General features: G+C 38.8%; 1 protein-coding gene across 1 annotated transcript in view; it reads right to left on the reverse strand.

Moving 5' to 3' along the window:
* dlg2 (discs, large homolog 2 (Drosophila)) overlaps positions 1-24,938 on the reverse strand; it is a 178,888-nt gene that overhangs the window by 134,830 nt on the left and 19,120 nt on the right. The window contains exons 3-4 of the mRNA XM_061086350.1: positions 11,401-11,552; positions 5,094-5,162 (exon numbers count right to left, since the gene is read on the reverse strand). Of these exons, the coding sequence (XP_060942333.1) occupies positions 5,094-5,162; positions 11,401-11,552 (221 nt within the window). The remainder of the gene's footprint in view (positions 1-5,093; positions 5,163-11,400; positions 11,553-24,938) is intronic.

Raw genomic sequence — 24,938 nt, forward strand, 5'->3', positions numbered from 1 at the left:
TGAGAGCAGTAATGACTTAAACGCTCCTTATGTTACTGTGACAGGTCTTGACTTTGTTTGTATGTGTGTTTGCGTGTGCTTATGTGTGTGTGTGTGTGTGTGTGTGTGTGTGTGTGTGTGTGTGTGTGTGTGTGTGTGTGCGCGCGCATGCGCATGTGTTTATGTGTGTGTGTGTGGGTGGGTGTGTTTGTGTGCATGTGTGTGTGCATAACAGCAGAGAGAAGTGGCAGCAGAGCTAAGAATCAGTACAGGGTTTAAAGGCTTCAATCAGCTGGTTGTTTACATATATCATAAATAACATAAGCAGCCTGTCAATCATGCTACAATTTGAAAACTAGTGAAAAACATTTGATTTCCTGCCCTAGAGTACAACACATGAAAAAGCAACTGTCACTGCACTGCACAGTGATTCATCAGCAAAATAATATATGGGGTTTGGTGCGGTTTTCAAAGAGGAATTCCACCTGGCTATGGACACAGGTATCACAGACATCTCCACAGCCCGAGGCAGGAGGCCCACAGCCCGACCACAACGCCACCAAGTCTTGCGCAGACTGCCAGGGAGCCATGCACAGCTTCCGCTAAGTCTGCTTACTTAATGCCATAAATAAGCCATGCACTTCTTTTATATAATCAACCGCTCATAGTGATGAATTTTACCCGGGACAAACTCTGTCACTAGAAGTTTCCACAGTTGAATTTAGTCAGAAGGAGGCAGAGCGAGATTTGATGGAATTGCCTTGCGATTCTCTGTTCACTCTCTTTTCTCTTCTTATTCTTTTGTTCCGACAATGATTAATTGATGGAAAAAAAACATCAATGATCTGACTATCCTTATTTCTTAATTTATTATCTAGGGCAGCCGGGCTCCACCTGATTGGCCAAATATATTGACATGCAGAACATGATGCAAGGCACATTGAACACCATTCATCGCATTTCAAGCAGTCTTTTGTGATACGTATCTCACATGTAGATATGGCAAAAACTTTTCGATATTTCGTGCAGCCCTATCACAGACACATAATTTCAGTAAGTAATAGCAGTCCAGAGGCCATTATGTAAAAGCATGAAACTGCACTGATGTAATCTTTGTTTCTTAGAGGATGAAAACTGCTTTTGGGCTTACATTCAAGGATTAAATGTGAAACACAGCTGTGCTTCAGTTACAGGACACCAGCTTTATTCATAGAACGCAAGAGAAATGTGATTTTGATTAAATACAAAAGATTGCAATATATGTTTTATGGGGACATGGCTTTTAATTTTCTAATGGTGTCAATTGGATTCACTAATACCAACTGTAACAGAAATTTGTTGGGGACTGTAGCCGAGGAGTTTTTTGTGTCTCAGTTCAGTTCCAGGGGGGCTCCACACAAATTGACCTTGAGTTCCACTCTAACCAGCAAGAGCAAGTGAAAACATCTGCGTTGGTGTGAATGATCTTTAAAATGCAAAGCTGTATATCTGACTATTACTGCTCTTTATTAAGAAAGAATAATCTACCAGCTTAGCCAGTTCCGATATCCGAAGCCTCAGGTAACCTTAACCACTCCAACGTCAATCACCTCTCTATCAGCCTCTGAACTACAGCACATGCCCCCCATCTTAACTCTGATAGTACCTGTTTGCTGGAGCCATCCTGGTGAAGAAGTGTGCTGCGATATTTGACCGTGATTATTGCTTTCATTTGAAGACAAAGCGCCTGTAGACTCCCAACCTCCTGTTGTCCTCACTGAACACATTTAGAAGCTCGGACTCCCTCTGCCAGAGTGACAGGGTTAATCTTTTCAGGTGATGCAGCTCAGGCAGCTCCGACTTATTGCATTAGAGAGAAGGAATGCTTTAAACTCATTTGTTAGGGCTGCCACAGACTAGGTGTGAAAAATTGCATGCTAGACGGATTTACTCAAATGCTTGTGTACTGTTTGACCTTGAATCTGGCCTATGTCTGACCTACACAAATTTTCCTAGGTCATTTTCGGACATGGCAACTATAAGTCACCAGAACTGAGAGTAAATTAAATTAGATAATGACTTTATGGATATAAAGAATATTTGTTCATTCAATTAAATAAATTAATGGATATTACATTAAAGTCTTATCTGATTTTTTATTTGAGAAGATTATAATCATTATTGAAAGAACTGTGTGGAATATATAACCCTAATTTATGGGTGGATAGATTGAAAACTGGACAGAGTGAGGTGAAATGAGGTGAAATAATTAATCATAATTAACACTTAGAGGAACGTCATCTGTAGTCAGTGATCCATAAAACTTATAGAGATAGTCCACTTCATCAACCTGAAAAGTTCTTTGGTTGCTTTGGTTGTATGTTTAGGATCATGATAAATTGTCAGTTAGTCAAATTAATTTTGATGCATTTGACTGAATGTGAGCAAAGAATGCTCCTGTACATTGAATTCATCCTACTGCTTCAGTCAGCAGTGACATAATCATCAACTGTCACCAAAACAAACAGCACAGAGAACCTGAAAGCACACGCTGCACCTAGCGATACATTTTTTATCATTAATCTGACTATAATGTTTTGGATTAATCAATTCTTCTAACAACTTTTTTTTTGATTGAAATTATTATTTTTCTATTACTCGTAGGGTTGCAAAGGGGCGGAAAGTTTCTGGTAAATTTCCGGAAACTTTCCATAGGAAGTTAAGCTCGGGAATTTTGAAAAAAAAAAAAACGACGAATTAAACGCTGAGCAATAAAAACATCATTCAAAACTCTATTTTAAAGATGTATGGAATGCAGCACACACTGCACGTTGAATTTCAACCCTCCACTCTGCATTCTTCCATCACATGCACAGATAATTCCCAGCATCCTGCAAACTACAGCAGGGCTATTGAGGACTGCTGTAGTGTGCAGGACTAGTCAGGTAAGTTTCGATGATATTACTGGAGAAAATATATCAGCATGCTGATTGAAGATTGTTCATCTGTTCATCTAGCCTATTTCCATTAATTTATCCATCAATTGTAAAAAAAAATCACAGACGATTCCAATTGTTTGGCTAACTATTTATATCTCTGGCATTGCATTAGTGTTTTTTTACCAACTTTTTTCTCATCTTATTCTACAGAACAATGCCACGTGCACTACCTCATGTGTGGAGATTTCACCCCATCCAATGTAGAAGGAAAGGCTGTGTACATTTGCAAATACTGTGCAAAGACCTATGTTAAGAATGACACATAGATGTAGAAGCATATAGTCAAGTGCCCAAAGTTTCCTCAGGGCTCAAATCAGCCTATAACAAAACAAAATGTTTATATTTATGTCTGTATATGACAAGGTAAATACAGTATAAATTATCCACAAAATTTGTTTGTTAATTCCCATATATACCCGTATATTCCCGCTAATTCCCATAGAAAGTTTCCAACTTTGTATATTCCCGGAATTTTGCAACCCTAATTACTTGATTAATATATTAATGAATTCATCAAAAATAACATTTTAAAAACTTTATAAAGCAAGGCATTATTCCACAACAAAAAAAAATCTAGTCTGAACTGCCAATCAGCCTTTTACACTGCCATACAAAAACTCCAAAATAAAGTAAGTGCAAGACCTTGTTCCATTAAAGTAAAAGGAATATATCAATCTACATTTAGCTGTCCAACAACAAAATAAATGCAAACAAAAGTAAAATCCAAATAACTTTCTGGAGGAATATCAAAGAACTGTGTAATTTCAATAACAATAAATTTAATAAATAAATAAATAAAAAAGAGCATTTGAAAAGGGTATCTTAAAATAAACTGCCTAATTTTAGAAAAAGTAAATAAAAGGATTAGGTTTTGTTGGTTTTGGTTTGAGATTCCTTTTTTCCTTCTCTTTCTTAATATATAACTACATTACACATATAGACAATCTCAACAAACATTAACCACTAAACAGCTTTAACAAACTTTTGTCTTTGTTCCCACTTTCTCCTGTTCAGTGAGAGATCTCTAATGTGTGCTGCCAGGATTTACTACCGTAAAGATGGAAAAAGCTGTGCAGGTTAAAATAATACTACCATACATGTGACAAAGGGTGCGCAGGTTAAAATAGAAAAGCTCAATCACAATCTAATAACAGGTCTGGCTCCGTGAAGAGGAGCTTCTGGGTCTAGAGCGGACCGTGGTCTGACTATTCGGAACCTATGCTAGATTTTTTCCGCTTCAGCATGCTTTTCAGGTGAGTCCATGCTTTGACTGTGCGTAGCCACCTCCCATACGACTAATTTACATAATTGATGACGCCGATGACGTCGATAACGTCGACGCATCGCCCCAGCCCTTCTCCCCATCTCTTGTACAAACAGAAATGAATTGGCTTATGTCATTTCAATGATGTCCACAAGGTTTTGATAACATCACTATTATTTATATTAAAAGAACAGGAATGCTTCTTTCTGGTCGCCAACCTTTGCAGTGGACAGATTACCTTTTCTATTAACATAATGACGACATGTTGCAAACATATTTTCGCAAGTTATAAAAATGTTGATACTGAATTTATGTAAAATGATCAGGCAATAAAAAAAAGAGAATGTTAGATGTTGCAGCCAAAACTCCACTAATCATGATTCCAGCATGAAGATAATGTTTAATGGTTCTTGGTTAAGAAAATGTTCACAATGACTTCAAATACAACCTGTTTTTATGTATATATGACCAAAACCACAATTTATATATGACCATAACCAAGGTGTTGCCTAAAATATACCATAGACAAAACTCTGATCTCCTGTTTTCTACAACCTCCATCCAGCACAACCACCTCCTGGTAAGAAATTTCCCCTGAGTCTGAACATAATGCAGCCAGTAATATTGTAACCATTAACAAACAAAACATATTTGCTGTTGCAGTTGTATATAAAATAAATCAATAAATAAATAAAGACATAGTTGTCCAATGTAGATTTAGATCATTGCCATTATTGATGATTAGGTCAAATCCAAATATTACACCAAAGAGTTGGGTGGACCGCTGGTAGAATTGGTCCCTGATGAACACCAAATGCAAGACATTCTATACACATACACAAAAGGATGTATGGCCTTGAGCTAGAACTCACCTCAGAGGACTTGGTGCTGCTCTCTCCCTGCTCCATTCCAAAAGGATCTGAGCTGCTCTGTTCCCTCTGCTGGAAACAACAAACAGGTGTAAGTTACTACAACCTCAAACAGTAAGACACTGACCTGACAGAATGTCGAGATTAGTGATAAGCGTAACGCAAACCCTTTGTAAAGGTTGGTGTCCGTACCAGAGGTTAAACCGCATTTTGATTTGGGACAGTAAGCTTTTGAATTCTTAATAATGGCTACCACAATGCAAAATGCTGAAAGAAATTGATAAAACATAGTTATTTCCTGGCATTTCCTGACTGTGAGTATGGTAAATAAATTGTTATTTCCACTGGAATTATAAAATGTGTTACTTCATCATGTTGAAAAAAAAACATGTGAAAGCACAACAATAACGGCATGCAGTTGTAGGAGTTATGCAACATTTGGCACTGATGAAGACATTGGCTGATGTGTCTGTCTGTAGCTGTGGATAGTCTTTAATTAGAGGCCTAGATAGCCTAAGCCTATATGTGCCTGTGGTAACCAAAAATAAATCCTTGGCACATTAAGACGTACTACAAACGCTCAGCGTCTGAAGGCTTGCTTCATCACTCCCTCTGTTTATAGCAGCTCTCACTTAAAATGCAACCTCTCTGTTGATAAATTCTATTTAACAAATAAAGATTGTACAATGTTCTCTATACATACTATAAACATAAAAAGGGGAATTCTGCTTGCTGGGCCAGTAATACAAAAGGATAATTACGGTCTTTTTTCCTGTATATTAATGCCTTATCAAAAATAATCTGTTATATCATGATTAAATATGCTTTATAGCTGATAAATATTTGTAACACTGACTGAAGGAGTTTAGTATGATTAACCAGCCAAAACCTAAACATTACATGAAACATAATTTTCTCCATCCATAGACATCTGGTGAATTCAGAAAGTAACTCATTATAGCCATCAATTATGAAATTGATGGCTATAGAAGGTGATGTTGCAATGGATAAGCAATGCTATAGGAGCACCACCACACATTCACTCTACTGTAGCAGCCCTCAAGTCGCCTTTGTAACATGGAACAATGTCTAAAGGCATAGTCACCCCAGGTCATTCAATTCCTCTCCTTAGCCCTGCCAGAGTACTGCGGGGGCCTCTTGCATGCAGATACAAGTGGAGAACAATATAGAATAAATAAACTAATACCCTTTTAAACTTAAAACAATTGTTGATACAACTTGAATAACCCCTTTGGACTCTGTTAATTAATTTGCATGGTGCCATCTGCCATCACATTGTTTGACAGAACATTTTGCCTAATCTTCAGAGGGCTGATTGTGGTAACTCATCATGGAATATAACAGCAGTGTCCTGATGACCTCACGCTAGGGTCATCAGTCTCTGAGGACTCTTCTAATCCCCTTCACTTATCCCTATCCTGGTTCTACTGGATGACCTCAGCAAAGTGGTTCAAGAGCTCCTGCTGTTACACTTCTCTGCTATTTTGGTACATTCATGACCCTAATGACAATTTCCTTAGTGTTATTCTAGAAAAAGCAATCTATGAAACACAGTTATGACTATTAAAACAAATAGGATTACTAGTGGTTTACCAAACTGGTTGGTTGCATTCCAAGTCATTAGGAACATGCCTGGTGCGCTCAGACCCACAGGTCCACACTGGACAGGGGACCCATTATAACAACAAGCCCTAACAAAAACATCATAATCCTAATTCATTCTTTGAATAACTGCTCGGGAAGACACTATAAGGGAACAAATATCTGATCCCTGACAGTCTTTTTCTTCAAAATAGACCCTATCCATCAAGGGCCATTAACATTTTTATAACATCCTTCGAGGGCCATACTAAATTATTTTTTAATTATATTCAATTCTGATTCACAAGGTCTCGATTCCATTGGATTCTATATTTATTCAGTTAAAGATATTTTGTTGTTTCATTACCAAATTCTCTTGGATATGTGCAACTGTGCAAGGAAACCTCTAACTTAGTGCATTATGAAAAATATGGTAAGCCAGTCAAAATAACAGATTTTGATGGATGATATATTGTGCATGAAATTTTTGCGATAAATAATAATATTTATAAACCATTTTAAACCACTGGTATAATGATAATATTATAGCATAATCATGCGAGTGCACCCTTTCAAAGAGCAACAAACTTAATTCTAAAGAAATGAAGAAGTGTACTCACAAGCTCTGGAGCGAATCAAACAAACAAAAAGTAAACTTCATTACAGTACTGACTTGTGATTAGTGCTGGTGTTTATTGTTAAAGTATTAAGTGAGCGCAAGTCCCCTCTGACACGGTGCAAACCAACCGCGTCTTCTGCTCTGATCATAAATCAGCAGAGCTAATAATATATCACTGTCTGTTGTGGAAACCCTGTATTCACATCTTTGTCGCAGCTGTTCAACATTTATCACCTCGTTCACGTCAACGATTTATCTAACCCTAACCCAGGATGCAGACCGCAAGAGCTGTGATAGGTACGCATTGCATCTTCGGCAGACTCACCGCCATTTTATTATTAAGTTGAAGGAACGAACATGGACGACATCTTTATTTTCTTCGTTGCAGTACTTAAGGAAAAAGTAATAACTCTAAACATCTATCAGGTTCCACACAATCCGCTTATTAACACCCATCATTGTTCTGAAGTAAACAAAGATGGCAGAGAATTGGCAAAAAAGCCACTCAACACCAGCATAGAAACTCTACTGCAAGAAGCATTTCGGTGGTGTAGTTGCAGCGCATCTCACATCCCCCCATGAAAACTTGGAATGCTTGACCCCATGTGTAAGCTATGTGCGCAACTACGCATATGCTTGGACAAAGAACCGTGAATAAGCCTTAACGGGATAGTTCACCAAAAAAATGAAAATGAACTCATCATCTAATTACTCCTTCATCTGCACTCCTTGGAGTGGGTGGAGTGTTTGAGTCCACAAAACAATTCTGGAGTCTCAGGGGTAAACTGTGTTGAAGCCGAATCCAATACAATTGAAGTAGCTGGCGACCTGCACTTCAGACATAATAAAACAACAGAAAAAACACAACATGCCTCTATGCAGTTATGTGGTGTCATCCAAGTGTCTGCAAGCCCCGACATTCATATTCGACTCAAAACTAGGTCATTTACATTCTGTTTTAAGAGTAAATGTCTGCTGATATCTTCCTACGAGCTGCATTCATGGACCCTTGGACACACCATCATGTGGCTATGTCCGCTAGCATCACCACTTCCAGTAATGTACATTTAGGCTAAAAACACGGTAAAATTACCTAATTTCAAGTCGAATATGACTGGCGGACACTTGGGAGACAAAAGTTTGTTGTGGGCTCAAACACTTCACCCACCCCTTCAATGGTATAGTTGTGAGTAGATAATGAGTGAATTATCATTTTTCGGTGAACTGTCCCTTTAAGGAGAGAGGAGATGAGAGACAGAACAGCTAAATTCAGGCGCACCAGTGTGACCAAGGAATGTTTCGTGGCACTTTTCGTGTTGTTGTTTTTTTAAGGTATTTTAAATTGCCTGGCAGGCCTGATCAAATAATGTTGTGGGCCACATCCAGTCCATGGGCCGAGACATCCCCCATAACTGCTATATATCGTGATTCAAGAGTAATTGTATGCATTACTTTGCTACAATGGCTGCATGTTTTTCAGATAACCCTCAGATTTTAGGAGGCTGTTTCCAACAACTCTTAGTTAGCTAAAGTAATGCATAATTTAAATACTGTAGTAGGGACATAACCTTAAACCTGCCTCAATGCAGCACAAAATATAACACCAGTGTCCCTAGTTTCAGACAGGCACAATTTTCATTGTTCTTTTCCAGCACATGGGTGTGTTGGTCTTAAAATGAGGTGTGGTCAGGTACATCGTTGGTACATAAGTCTAGCCTGGGTGCCAGACGAACTTAGCCCCGCCCACAACATTTAAGGTTGGGAAATTCGGTCTGGCATTGCTCCGTTGGGGAGAAACTATGCCCGATCAGAAACTTATCAGACCAATCAAATTGTCAGGGAGGGCTTTATACGATGATGGACAGATGATCAACAGTAACGTAATCAACCACGTCACCAAAGAGCGCTTGGGTTAGCACCGTGAGCGCCGATGCCAGCTGTTAGCATCGGTGCTGCGCCTCTTCAGGAATTGACCAGGCAGTATACTTGGTTAGAAGGAGAGAGAGAGAGAAAGAGAGCATGTATCTTGCAAGTAGGGATGGGCATAATTAATGGACGATCGATTAATTGATCATTAAGAATTAGTCTTTCATCGATAAAACTATTGCATGTTCGCTATATGGCAGGAGGTCGTTATATCCGAGGTGCCCTGAACGCAGCTCAGCGAGGCTGTAAGCAGCTGGAGGAATCAGCCCGGAGCTAGCCTCCGCAGCTCAGCTTCATGTCCGCACATGTACCCTCAGTCCACGGGGAAGGGAACCCGAACCCGGAGCGGCTAGCTGCTCTCTCAGCGGGGCTGCGCATATTTTCAAGTGTAACCATTGAACAGTTTCCGTTTAACTGCCACAAGAGTTGTTCATCTTGTAATAAAGATCTCAATGAGGAAACACGCTGTGTTGTTTTTTCTTTTTACCGTGGTATCGAAATTGGCATCGAGAATCGTGTTATTATACTGGTATTGGCACAAACTACTGAATTTTTGGTATCGTGACACCCCTACTTACAAATGGTAAAAGAAAGTCTTGACTGTCTGACTTAGTAAATAACTCACAATGTCGCTTGACATACGTCACATACTACGTTGCTCTGATTGGTTGTAGGTCTATCCAATTGAGCGAAGAGGCATTTCTTTTCCTGGTTTGGTTGAAACACGCCCCATAATCACAGCCCAATGGAGCAGTATCATAGATAGATAGATAGAATCCTTTATTAGTCCCACAGTGGGGAAATTTGAGGGTTTTACATCAGCAGCGCAGGCACAGTGCAACAAGAACAAACGAAAGAGCAAAACAACAAAGTAAGAAACAAAACACAACAATGAGCAAAAAGAAAAAGTAAACAGTCAAATAAGCAAATAAATAGTAAGTAGTAGAACAACTGACCAATACAATACAATCAGACTCATATTCTGACTAGAATTATGAGTATGACAACGTCAGGCTAACATAAGTCAGTTACCTGGACAGAAGTCAGTTACACAGCATTTAAATTATTTTAAGAATGCATAGAGAGCCCTGCACCTGTATGGTGCAGCAATCTCTTTTCACTATGAAGTCAGAGTAAACTCCTAAATTAACACACTAAAAATACACCAATTTATACAATTATGCAATTTTTTTAAAAGCCTACTGCAGCTTGTTTTGAAACAGTATGAGAGGTCTGTTACATGTGCCAGACAGTTTTGTATTGATTTAGTTCTGCTTCTATTCATCTAAACATCTTGCTCAAAAACATGTGCAGTGGAAGGTGACTTTTTTAATAAGGTGGTTTTCTTTTCATCATACAGCAACAAATTTAAAATGTATTCAACACTCTCTTACGTGGCAAAAAACTGTCCCCAAAGATGCCTCTGTTCAACCCTTTTGTTTGCTCTGAATACAAATGATTTAATCCGCAAAGGCTTTTCAATTTGTGCTGTGTTTCTAGTTGACACTGTTAGCGTCAGTTTATTCACAAACACCTCAATATGAGAGCCAAAATAGAAAATGTTCCAAGAATGGTTGTGATCAGATTTGTGTACAGTGGACTGGTTTGAATAGCATCAATGCAGTATATAAGTGTGTTACATCCCTGATCAAGTGGGATCAGTTGCTACTGTTGCTAGTCACAGGTCATGCATGGAGTTCACATTAATACTTTGGTGAGCTGCAGTCATGTTGTTGGTGACAGTGAGAGACCATCAGTATCTCTATTTCCTTTGAAAATTCCCTGGTCTAGAAAGAGGCTCAAATGTTAGGATTGAGAACAATGTTCTTTTTAGCAGACAACCACTGAAGTCTGAGTATGTGACTGACTTGTGAAAAGTGGTACTGGGTCTCCCTATGTTAGAATTGTTCTCAACCTGCTCCTAGAGATTAGACTGGGGGGGGGGCTATTGTTTGAATTTGTATTCTTATTTCATTTGTTTTTACTGTGATTTTCATGGAGCAATTCTCTAACACTAAGGCTTTTGTGAATTAATCTTTGATGTTTGCTGATTCATGGTTTGCTGGTGTTCTGGTCTTTTCGAATAGCTCTAGTGATACAGATATAATGATGCAGTCTACGTATTTCTGAGGTATTGCTGGGCTGACATCACATCAGACTCACCTCTTCCACTGGGCAGGCCGAGTGTGCAACATCAGAGTTCTGTATGGAAACACTCTTCTCCCACTTGTCAGCCATGTGGTTGACCTCCTCAAGCTTTTGCTCACAACTCTTCTGTGTGTTTAGCAGCGTCACTTCATAGAACTCCTGGATATCTATGGAAAAATTGATTGTTACATGATCAGGTGCTCTTCAATTCTCCACAGACAACACAGTTTTTACATTTGCTACCAGTTTAACTTGAATCAGTGCGGTATCAATTATACAAAGTACTTTGTCATGTAAAAAATCCCATCAGTCCCTGGCTTCAATGTGAATGTGAAGGAAACCTTTACTGTGCCCTACTATCAGAGAGTGTTCATCTCCATTTGTCTCAGTTCCAACCAAATAAAACCAACCCTCTCACAGCGAATGCAAATTAACTTTCCAACAACTAATGTGCTGGTATTCCTGTAACATACAGTACCAGATGTGATTGTTTCATGACAGTATGAACAGTACATATCACATGGAATTTAAGCTTTTCTAATTTTTTTAACAAGTTTAAAAGTGAAATGTTATCCTATTGCCTGACAAACTTCTTTTTTAAATGGCAGTTATATAGTCCGAAGAAAACTGTAGTTTCGTTTGTTGATGTTTTTATTAATGTTATTTTCCCTGTCCTTTTTTGTTAACACGAAAAATGGATACTTGATTTTTAATTTATGTTTAATTCCAGCACTTGGCCTGTTCTTGGTTCACAGTAAAAAGGGAAACTTGAATTTAAATAAAAAAAATGTATTAGCACTTTGCCTGTCCTTGGTTTTAAATGGACAAAAACTTGATTTTTCTTTGCTTTTGTGTCAACAGTACCCTCTAATATGCAGCAAAGTTTATTAAAAGACATTTTTTTTAATGAAGTATCGATCTTTATTGTCTTTATTTTCAGTCATCACATGCCTCGAACAACCTCAAGCTAAATTTAAAAGCAATTGAGAATTTGTGTCATTCATAATCCGATTAGTCGATTAATCGTTTCAATAATCGGTGACTAACCGACTATCAGAATAGTCGTTAGTTGCAGCCCTAATTTGAAGGCTGATATAACCACTTCAAGAGAAGGATTTTTTTAAATGCAAAATTCTACTTTACCTTGTCTTTTTTTTAATGAGCAACACATTGTTTTTTTCCCACTGGCTTTCCCGCATTTAGCATTTTAAACCCCAGTCTTCCCCATCTGCATGCCGAAGTGTCCTTGGGCAAGATGCTGAACCCCGAATTGACCCTCATAGAACAAGAAAGTGCTGCTGATAGATGGTTTTGTATTTATATAGCGCTTTTCTAGTCTTGATGACCACTCAATGCGCTTTACAGTACAGTTTTTACATTCACCCATTCACACACACATTCATACAGTGCATCTATTAGCAGCACTTTGTTATTCTATGGGGGGCCATTCAGGGTTCAGCATCTTGCCCAAGGACACTTCGGCATGCAGATGGGTCAGACTGGGGATCGAACCGCCAACCTTCAGGTTGGAGGACGACCACCCCTTCCCCTCAGCCACAGCCGCCCTAACTGTACTGTAAAGAGCTTTGAATGGTCATCAAGACTAGAAAAGCGCTATATAAATATAAAAACCCTTTACCATTTTTACACATAATCAAACACAATACCATATCAACAAATCTTGCCTGAATCTTCACATCAGCATGACGGGATGAGATGAATAGGCCAAACTCCTTGAATTTTTCAATATGTTTGCAACAGCTATGGAGAAATTGTTCATCAATCAATTCACTTTTCTCACTAAACAACAACTACTGACTGTAGGTGTGCACAAGGTCTTCTTAGACTGAATGTCAGCATGAGTCAATTCTATATCAGCTTCACGATGTTGGTCTTCTCGAGCAATGGACTCAACATCTGTTGCTGCGTCATTACAACATCTACCACTAAGCATCTGCGTTATGCAACTCAATGAGCTCTTTGTTTTGACATTCAATTCATGTCCTATCTTTTCTGAAATGCAGACACACTTGTCTATGTTTTACAGAAGAACCAGACCCTTAACAAGTGATCTGCCATGGCAGTCTTATGCCTCGGCTCTGCAAATAAAAGGCATATTTACATTTAAATGGATGTTAATAGAAACAAGCTATTAGAATTACCCACCAGACTTGACTCATGCTTCCGTCCCATCCTACACAAATGACCCAGTGCATTTCTTTTTTCACAAACATGAAATAAACTTACTGATTTACTGAGGTATTTTTTGTAAAGCAAATGAGAAAAATGGTCACAGTTCAATCTTTTTCTAATTCAAATGAAAACAGGCTATTAAGGACAGAAATGAATATAGCTAAATTTATACAAATCCCTAGAAGCTCTAGAAAAGTTGGTGTGCAGCATGGTGAGTAAACATGTGTACATGACTACATAGTACAAAACCTGTGGTTGTTAGTTATCACTCAATATTAAATTACAAAAAAATTGTACAACGCATCACACACTTTGCACTACAACACACAATGCTGATGTTTTCTACTTTGTACTTAAAAAAAGTAAAAGCATTATAAATACGTAAAAAACGGATTTCTCTCCATAAAATATCAAACCAGACACACATCAACAGTGCTGACATCCATATTTACATGTCAAGCACAAACAGGTAGTCTCAAATTAACTACTATATACACTGAATTACACCGACATATCAAAACTGTCAAAAGCTATTCCTTAATGCAATGGTAAGGAAAGTTCAGTTTCATGAACACAGTGGTGGAAAGTTGCCAAAAGTTACTCACAATGCAGTAAAATCCCCCTGCTCTCTGCGGTCATGTTGCAGCGCTGCTGTCCTGTGAAACACTGTGCTCTGTGAGGACCAGATGCCTGATGGCAAGCTAACAGCTAGCCTAATCCTCAGACACAGAGGCCGCCTGTTCCCTTCAATGCAGACAATGACCTAACACTCTGCATAGCTGATTTTTAATTCAGCTCTTCCTTGTGTAGTGTGCTTAACATAGCCAGCAGTCCTTTCCAACTATCCTCTTAATGAACAAAACTCCACTTCTCCTGTCAACAGATAAAGTGGTTCAACAACCCATCAACAAGCAGGCCTCCATTCATCCACCCACTCTAATATCATATATAGTAGTCTGCTTCCTACACCGTGGAGTGGTTTCCTCATGTTGAGTGCAAGTTCAGTGTGAGGCAATAAGGACTTGACACAAACGTAGTAACTATGAGCTCTTGAACGGTCCATTCACTTTTTGTGCTGCTGAGCTGCTTTAAGGATTGCAGCTGCCATGGTATTTAAAGCACATGGCTAGCATGTAAAAGGCGTTGTAAGCCTGACAGAGAAACACTAAGTGTATCTTGTGCAGAGCATGCATGTGTCTAAGATAGTTTGTCCTGGCTGAGACTCTGCACTGATGAGGGTGATTCCCTGCGTGTGACAAGATTCAAGATTCAAGAGTTTATTATCAAATGCACAACAATAACATTAAGCAGTCGCTGGCAATGAAATGCTTGAGTCACAGGCTCTCTTCTAGCAATGCTCAAGTAATTACAACCAAAACAAAAAAATATTTGTATAAAATAGTATTAAATAGAATATTAAAAATTTAAAATAGAAAATAAAATATATATCTTAATATATATATATATATATATATATATATATATATATATATGTATATATAAAGCTGAAGAAAAAACAATAGTGCAATTATGTGCAACAGTGCAAATATGCCACGGTGCTGGTTTAGTGTAGTTATTGCAGTTCGGAGGAGTTTAAAAGTCTTATGGCCTGGGGGATGAAACTGTCTCTGAGCCTGGTGGTGCAGGCCCGGATGCTGCGGTTCCATCGGCCAGATGGCAGCAGGCAAAAATGTTTATGGCTGGTGTATAAGGGGTCTTTAATGATCTGATTACTCTTCTTCCTACACCGCTGGGTGTAGAGGTCCTCCACGGATGGCAGCTCCGTCCTGGTGATGTGCTGGGCAGACTTCACCACCCTCTATAGAGCCTTACGGTTCAGGGCGGTGCAGCTGCTATACCAGGCGGTGATGCAGCCAGTCAGGATGCGCTCTATGGTGCACCTGTATAAGTTGCAGAGGATCCTGGCATCCATGTGGAGCCTCCGCAGCCTGCGGAGGAAGAAGAGCCGCTGTCTGGCCATCTTCCTGATGGAGTCTGTGTGATGGGTCCAGGTCAGGTCATCACTTATGTGGACCCCGAGGAACCTGAAGCTGCTGACTCGCTTCACCGTAGTTCCGTTGATGAAGAGGGGGGCGTGTTCCACTCCTTGTCTCTTCCAGTATTCCACGATCAGCTCCTCGTTTTGCCGACGTGGAGATAGAGGTTGTTGTCCTGGCACCAATATGTCAGGGCTCTGACCTCCTCTCTGTAGGCCTTCTCATCGTCGCCGGTGATCAGGCCTATGACAGTGGTGTCATCAGCGAACTTAACGATAGTGTTGGAGCTGTGGGTGGCCACGCAGTCATGCTTGAACAGGGAGTACAGGAGAGGACTGATCATGCAGCCCTGGTCATAAACTTTAAGGGCAGAGTTTCAATCCAAAGGGTCCAACAATATGCTCTAAGTGTATTGTAAAAGCAAATCACTCACTACTGCCATTCTGTAGTGCTGTCTGAATAGTTACTGAGAATGAATATATCCTGCAGTATTCATAGTATCACACAGGGCATTGTGAATAGTACTTAACATACGATGGTCACTAACAAGCAGCATGCCAGCACACATTACGCATGCGCTCAATGAAAGCAAAAATGTCAGCGAGATGAGAAAATTGTGACCTGTGGTACACATTTGGCAGCTCCGTCTGGTATACTTTTAAGAGATTGCTTATGATAGGTGCTGGCAAGCCACTGCTTGGTGACTATTTGTTAACTGTTGCATTGCAAACATCTGACAAATATAAAGTAAACTATAGTTAAACATCTCGACCTGTCGAAGAGTCCAAATCTAATAGTGTGTGTTATGACTCTGTTGTGACTGACAATGAGTGAAGCAAAAAGCTACAGCCAATGAGACACGTAGTAAGGAAAACCAGTGGGAGGAGTAACACAACATCAATGCATTGCCCTGATCATGGGCTTATAATTCAGGTTGGAAAAGGGTAAGTGATTCTCCTGTGTCCCTCTGTCACTAATCAGTTAGGCAGGTTGTTAATCACAAATATTTTAACATTCACAGGTTCTGAAGTGTGAACAGTACAGCAGTCAAATAACTTTGAATGTTATGCCATGTGAATAAAGCCTATAATGTGTATTTAATTCAACTGATTGTATTTGTATAGGGCCAAATCATACTATACATTAACTTAAGGCATAGTAAGGCCAAACCCTTACAAATTATAGAGAAACCTAAAAGTTCCCAACATGAGCAGCACTTTGCCGATTGTAGAGAGAAAAATGTCTCATTAACAGGAAGGAACCTCTAAGAGAACCAGACTCAATGTGGGCGGCCATCTGCCTCAACTGGTTGGGGTGAGAGGAGACAATGGGGAATAGAGCGGAGGTGGAGGAGGGTGGAGAGAGAGGAGAGAAGAGTAGGAACAGTTGTGTAACCATCATGTTTCAGCTCTGACAGACTAGGTGATAAAAGGAAAATTATAATGGTGACATTTATAAAGATTTTATTAATGATAGCAGCAGCAGTTAATAATAATAATAAGAATATATTAATTAACATTGAGAAACTGAGAAAAGCAGCAAATGCTCACATTTGTGAAGCAACAAATTGGAATTTCCATTGATGGTCTTAATTATTGAGTATGACAATACTCACTTTGATAAGATAGCAATATCAACCTAACAATAACAATTTCAATAGGGCCTCACCTGTCAGTGCCTGTCAGTGCTCGGGCCCTAATTAAAGCAATACAAACCAAAGCTGTATTTATTTTTGAGCAGGGCATTAAACGCTGTACAGTCTATCAGATCTACGCCGTGTTGCCTTAAATGTTTGGTGAGCATGACTTTTGACTGTTTATTGCGGATCATCTTAGCTACATTAAAATGCAAGCTAGGTCATGTCTAAACAAATGGACAGGCTGTTGCCTGATGCCGGACGTAGTCATGTCAACAGGTCCTGGTAGATACATATATCTTGTTAAAGCCCTATGAGACAAATTGTGATTTGTGAATATGGGCTATACAAATACAATTTGATTGATTGATAGATTGGTTGATATGGTGCAGAACCCCAAATTCTATTTTTTTTAATACTTGGCATGTTTGGTTTGGTTCTTATATGGAACCGAGTTTCGGGTCCCTACCCCCCCTTTGACCACCGAAATTTAAGTCTATCAGTGACTTCAAGTGATTTAATAATGAAATTCCCTACTGGCAGTCCTAATATCTGACATGCACAAGGACATGAGGTCCTTGAATGCATAGACCAGAAATTCAACAAGTTATATAACAAGATAAATTGTGCTTGCTAAAAATGTTAATCATGTAATTATACTTTAACAGTCGAAGTATCGGTTAAGCCCATGGCATTAACTGTTAATCCATAGGCTTTAACAGAAAATACAATGACCCAAAATCCCTATCTGGTGAATATTTTAGTCAGCAGGGCAACATGCCCTGTGAAAGCATGGACTTTGCTCTTCTGCACAGACATGCAGTATTGCTCAGTTCAGGGGAACATTGGAAAATCAGGATCCCAACTTAATAAGAGTTTAAATGAGATGTAAAAAAACAAATCCTTTTCAAAATAGTCAGTATGACAAGAACAGTAAGAAGCATAAGAACAGGAGCATCAAGTCAAACATACGGGTGAAACAAAATGCTGTATTTATAACTGTTAATGTCACAAAATTGGAATAAGTAAGTAATCGTGTAATTGCTGAATTTAATTTTCTGTACTATATTGTTTTCTAAAATGTAAAGTATACTCACCTTATAAACACAGTAGTACCTAATTACTTAAATAGGTTATAAACCAAATGTTAACAAATTGTTGGTTATTTGAACCGTATGGTAGAACAACTAGAACAGGGAATTACAACTAAATTCATGTTTTTGTTAACTAGAGGTTGTATATGAGGAGAAAGATCTTTTCTTAAATTCGAAAAGCTCCCTACCCTGTAGTACAACTAATCTGGTGAAAACTTGTTAGAGGTCATTAAAGAAGAGTTTGGCTGAATATTTCAGTATTAAACTTGAATCTAAGCCTTTAGACTTTATTTCTTCAATTTGGCAAAAAGCAGCATAAAAGGTCGAGCAGCTTCAGCTTCTATTCAGCCACGTTACACTGAAACAAAGGGCTGGTGAATTCTTAACCAATTCATGGATGTCTTTCCTTATAAAAAGGTGTGTATGATGTTTATTTTGAATATGGCACCAGATCATCATTATTTTCTGAAGCCCCTTTCCAGACTCACTTTTGACAGGAAGAAACCACAAAAAAAAGTGGACTCATGGTGGATAATGCTTCGACACTGCAATATAAAAAATAAATAACATTCAAAGTGCTAAATTCAAAATTTGATCTTGACAAACATCAAAAGTAACAACACTTATCAGGTAGATATACAGCAGACGAGTTGAATGAATTATTGATGCAGCATTAGCTGTAAATACTAGGGCTGTCAGTTTAACGCGTTATTAACGGCGTTAACGCAAACCCATTTTAACGCCGTCAATTTTTTTAACGCGAGTTAAAGCAGAGCTGCAGCTTCAGTATCTGTGTTCGCCTCCAGTCTGACCTGCTCTCGCTTTTTGTTTTTATATTTCGCCAACTAAAATATATATTTTGAAGCTATCGTAGCGTCCCCGCTTACACAGGACACGGAACTTCTTCGTGGTTTAGTAACTTGTATTTTCCTCTACACGAACATGTGCACTTCTCGCTCTTACTCCGTCACTCGCACACATCAACAACAATCACTTCCTCATTGATCCCCAATCCCGAAACAACCCCATCCTATTGGTCCAATAAGTCACATGTCCCACCCAGACCCCTTCACTGACCCTCAGGATATCAGAGCGCTCCTTCAACACAGTGTTTTACTGAACATACGTCAAAACCAAACATAAACATAAACCCAGTCCGTTACACTATTAGGCTGCAGCTATATGTTTTTATTTATTTCAAAATAGGGTACTTCTTATTTCATACATTTTCCACAAATAAGGGGAGGACTCAAATAGCCCTACAAAGTTCTGTGTTTAATTTATTTCAAAGTAGGCCGACACTTGCCTGTGTATTTTGTTTGTTATTTTGTTGCATGTCTGTTTGAGTAGCTAGCTGAAAGCAAAGAAGTAGTAGGCTTACCTTTTATTGGTAACCTAACTGTTATGGTTCATTGTTTCTGAAATAAGAGGCCTGACTGCTATGTTAACAGCGAACTGGAAAAAAAGAAAATATTAAGCCATGGTTTAACTGCACTATAGGCTCAGTCCTTGTTTACCTGAAATGTGCACTTTATAATTTTATTTTGTAACGCCCTGTTTGGCAATGTTGTTTTTCAATAAAATAAAAAACATTTGCATAAAGCAAGCCAATCCGCTTTTCCATGTTGATAAGAGCATTAAAACGAATGTAAAATTATGGGAAAAAAATAAATGAAGGGACATTTAGAATAGATAAAAATTTGCGATTAATCTCGAGTTAACTATGACATAAATGCGATTAATCGCGATTAAATATTTTAATCGTTTGACAGCTCTAGTAAATACTAGGGATGGGGGGGAAAATCGATTCAGTTACAAATCGCGATTCTTGTGAATGACGATTTTAAATCGCCATGCTGCCTCCAAAAAAAAACAACATATTTATTGGTCTATACGGGGGGATATATGGGGGGGGGGCCAAGTTGACCAGCTCTTGTTTTTGCACAAGAATCTAAACATACCCAAGCACTAGCTTTGCATCGCCTACATGCAGACAGCAATGAAGCATAGCCTACTTTTTGTTTATTTCAAAGTTGAAATAATGAATGAACTTTTATTCATTCTATTTAATTCACCTTTTATTTATAGTTTAAAATTAGCCTAAGTGGCATACATTTCTTAATCTTTCTCTATTGGCTGCCCGGCAGTCCTTAAGTTAATGTTAATATTTGAAATAAAACTTGTAAAGCTCTAAGTGAATTTGACTGTGTTGTATTTGTACTATGATTCAACTTTTTTCCATGGTCCAATATTTAAAAGAAATAATAACCAAAAGAAATCGCAGGAAATTGTAATATCGAATCGCAATACTTACAGAATCGCAATACCTAAAGAATCGCAATACATATCGTATCGCCACCCAAGTATCGTGATAGTATCGTATCGGGAGGTCCCTGCCGATTCCCGTCCCTAGTAAATACCCTTTCTAATTATGTTGCTCTGTGTTCTTTCTATACTACAAACCACTGTTCTAGCAATTTAGTGGCCAGCACAGTACATGAGCGCTGTAACAGCTGGGGCAATATCAAAAAGCTGAAAATTCAAAGAGGTTCAGCAGTTCGGAGATGAAGGTAATTCAGTCAGACAACTCACGTTTACAAATGTTTATTGCATAGCAGGTTAGTGTTTGGCTTCTAAGTTCTGACTTAACATAACATAGATATGATGGGAGTGATGAGTAAATACTTATAACCCCCCCTTCGGAGCCTACAGGAGGATGTTGGTGTGGTGGAGGGGCTGAAGCATCTGGCAGCCATACTGACGCAGCAGCGGTGCAAGCAATGTGAGGGAGGGGTAATTTTCTCTGCTTAAATAGACCGCCTAATAGGCTGGGTGTGTATTATAGATGATTGTGGAGAGTAAGGTATGTCTCATGGTGTATGTCACATGATTGAAGCAGCACAGCCCAAGTTGGCTGCCTGAAGCAAGCATGGCTTCATTTATTGTGTAATATACAGTGCTGTAAAAAAGTATTTGCCCCCTTCCTGATTTTTTCTTTTTTGGCATATTTGTCACACTTAAATGATTCAGATCATCAAACAATTTTAATATTAGACAAAGATAACCCGAGTAAATACAAAATGCAGTTTTTAAATGATGATTTCATTTATTAAGGGAAAAAAAGCTATCCAAACCTACTTGGCCCTATGTGAAAAAGCAATTGCCCCCTAAACCTAATAACTGCAATCAAGCGTTTGAGATAACTGGCAATGAGTCTTTCACATCGCTGTGGAGGAATTTTGGTCCACTCTTCGTTGCAGGCTTCTTTTAATTCAGCGGCATTGGATGGTTTTCGAGCATACATGGCTTGGTCAAGGTCATGCCACAGCATCTAAATCGGATTTAAGTCCGGACTTTGACTAGGCCACTCAGAAAACCTTAATTTGTTTTGTTTGAGCCATTCAGAGGTGGAGTTGCTGGTGTGTTTCGGATCATTGTCCTGCTGCATAACCCAAGTGCGCTTGAGCTTGAGGTCACGAACTGATGGCCCGACATTCTCCTTCAGGATTTTCTGGTAGAGAGCAGAATTCATGGTTCCATCAATTATGGCAAGTGGTCCAGGTCCTGAAGCTGCAAAGCAGCCCCAGACCATCACACTACCACCACCATGTTTGACTGTTGGTATGATGTTGGTTTTATGAAATGCTGTGTTAGTTTTACGCCAGATAGAACGGGACGCACACCTTCCAAAAAGTTCAACTTTTGTTTCGTCAGTCCACAGAATATTTGCCCAAAAGTCTTGGGGATCATCAAGATGTTTTTTGGCAAATGTGTGACGAGCCTTTGTGTTCTTTTTGTCAGCAGTGGCTGTCGCCTTCGAACTCTCCAATGGATGCCATTTTTGCCCAGTCTCTTTCTTATTGTTGAATCATGAACACTGACCAAGTGAGGCCTGCAGTTCTTTAAATGTTATTCTGGGGTCTTTTATGAGTCGTCAATGCGCTCTTGGAGTAATTTTGGTAGGCCGGCCACTCCTGGGAAGGTTCACCACTGTTCCAAGTCTTCTCCATTTGTGGATAATGGCTCTCACCGTGGTTTAGTGAAGTCCCAGAGCCTTAGAAATGGCTTTGTAACCCTTTCCAGACCGATACATGTCAATGACTTATTCTTTCTCCTCTTTTTTTGAATTTCTTTAGATCGCGGCATGATGTGTTGCTTTTTGAGATCTTTTAGCCTACTTCACTTTGTCAGACAGGTTCTACTTGAGTGATTTCTTGATTCAACAGGCCTGGCAGTAATCAGGCCTTGGTGTGTCTAGTGAAATTGGACTCAGCTTTCCAAAAATGTGGTTAATCACAGTTCATTCATGATTTATCAAGGGGGGGCAATTACTTTTTCACAGAGGGCCAAGTATGGTTGGATAGCTTCTTTCCCTTAATAAATGAAATCCTCATTTAAAAACTGCATTTTTTATTTACTTGGGTTGTCTTTGTCTAATGTAAACATTTTTTTGATATTTAAGTGTGACAAATATGCCAAAAAAATTTAAACCAGGAAGGGGGCAAATACTTTTTCACAGCACTGTATCTGGTAACCTTCTATTAATTCCATTATCATTTTCAGGTACTTCTATATCCTGTAGCAACATCTCTTCTTTTGACAGTTTGCATGCTGCTCTCACCCCTTTTGGGTTTCCTAGGCAACCCTGTGGCTGATCTGATGAGATTTGCATCCACTTTGACACATATGTTCCATATGTGACTGGTAGATTAATTTAATGAGTTCAAAATCCCACTTACACAAGCAGTGAGTACACATAAAGAGTGTCACAATGGTGATCTGCTTTCCTCATGCTTACGTAACGGGTGGGTGGAGTGGGCTGGGGCTCACAGTGATGGCTCCTGTGAAGCTGTGCTTCACTGGGGAGTGATTATTCCAGCTGCTTCCCCTCTCTAGAGCAAGCCCTCCTCCACACTGAATAAGGTGCCAGTTAATCCTCCTATCTCCCAGCACACACAAGGTACCAACTACTGGTGCACATCACTGCTCACTCCTCTGGTTCGGATCTCCCTTATGGAAATAACAGTGAATAGTCAGAGCGGATTGTTAAAATGCAAGAGAGCAGTTTTATAAAAATTCCAATGCAGGGTTTTGACAAGAACACAACTCTCACAAGTTTAATGTATGTGGTGACTAGATCAGACACTGATTGATTATGATGAAGGTCCAGTGTGTAAGATTTAGGAGAAGGGATCTTTTGGCAGAAATTGAATATAAAATAATTCCAGTGATCATCTAAATTGTAAGAATTGTTGTTTTCTTTACCCTTTATATTTAAATCCTTATAGTATATTCAATTCGGGAGCGGGTTCCCTCTACGGAGGACAGCATTTTTTACAGTAGCCCAAACTAAACACCTTTTGAGTTTATGACAACTGAAGGTTTCCACAGGTTTTCTTCCATGTTTGGAAGGGGAGGGTAAGGTGAGGGGTATTCATTTTTTACAGTAGCCCAAACTAAACACCTTTTGAGTTTATGACAACTGAAGGTTTCCACAGGTTCTCTTCCATGTTTGGAAGGGGAGGGTGAGGTGAGGGGTAATCTACACACTGAACCTTTAAGTCTTTGGACAAAATTAACAGGTCATTACACTACTACAACTTATGTAGTAAGTACTGTATAGACTTATGGTGTTAATGTATTATTGTCTTTGGCAGTCTGTAGCTGCAATAATTAATCAATTTCTCTTCTTTTTGAAGGAGCATTAATAGAATATCTTAATATAAATGATTAGTGAAATATTTGACTTTGAAGAACTAGCAGTTGGTGGTGACAAATGTGACAGCAGTAGAAAATGGCAGTATCTAATGACTCAATCTGAATACATATGTTATACATTGAGGATCTGTCCAAGAGCATGGTAAAAGCAGCTTTGAAGGTAATTGGGAAAAAAGGACTATCCTTCCCTTCAGACCATCTATGGAGGATCTGTGGTCAGACTTGCACACAGGATTCTTAATGACCTGTCACACATACTGTACTACAAATTTGACCGGTTACCATCAGGCAGACGTTTCAGAGCCTTTAAGTGTCAAACCAACCGCCTTAAGCTCTCATTCATCCAAAAGAATTACTGCTCAATAAGGAAACATGTTGATTCTGTAATGTATATCAATAAACTTGGCACTTTGTCTGTTACATTATACACATTGGTTTTTTTTAAGTTTTAATGGCAGCTTTTGTTTTTCATCTTTTGTGACATATCCTTTGGGGGTTTTATCATTTTAAGTTTTTTTGGGGCAGGTGCAATATTCAACTGACTGCATAACATGATTGTCCTCAGTCATAGGTGATATGTTGTTGTGTACTGATTTTTGTTGTTGTTGTTGCTTGTTTGTTGTACAATGTACTGTTCTGCAGCTGCTGTAGCACTTTGGCCCATGAAAAATGTCCCCATGGGATAATAAAGAATATTTGAATTGACTTGACATCCTAGCGACACATTTCCAGACATTATTGTAGGTCAAGAGCCTGTCCAGACAAATTGAAAAACAAAATATTGACAATATCAAAAAAATTAAAACCAAACTACAGGTGAAAGAATAAAGATGACATGAAATACATAATCTGAAACAAAACCTAATATATATAAAAAGGTAAAAAGAATATGTACAAAATCATAATTGCAGACAG

Source organism: Limanda limanda, chromosome 14 (genome assembly GCF_963576545.1).
Source record: "Limanda limanda chromosome 14, fLimLim1.1, whole genome shotgun sequence".
NCBI lineage: Eukaryota > Metazoa > Chordata > Actinopteri > Pleuronectiformes > Pleuronectidae > Limanda > Limanda limanda.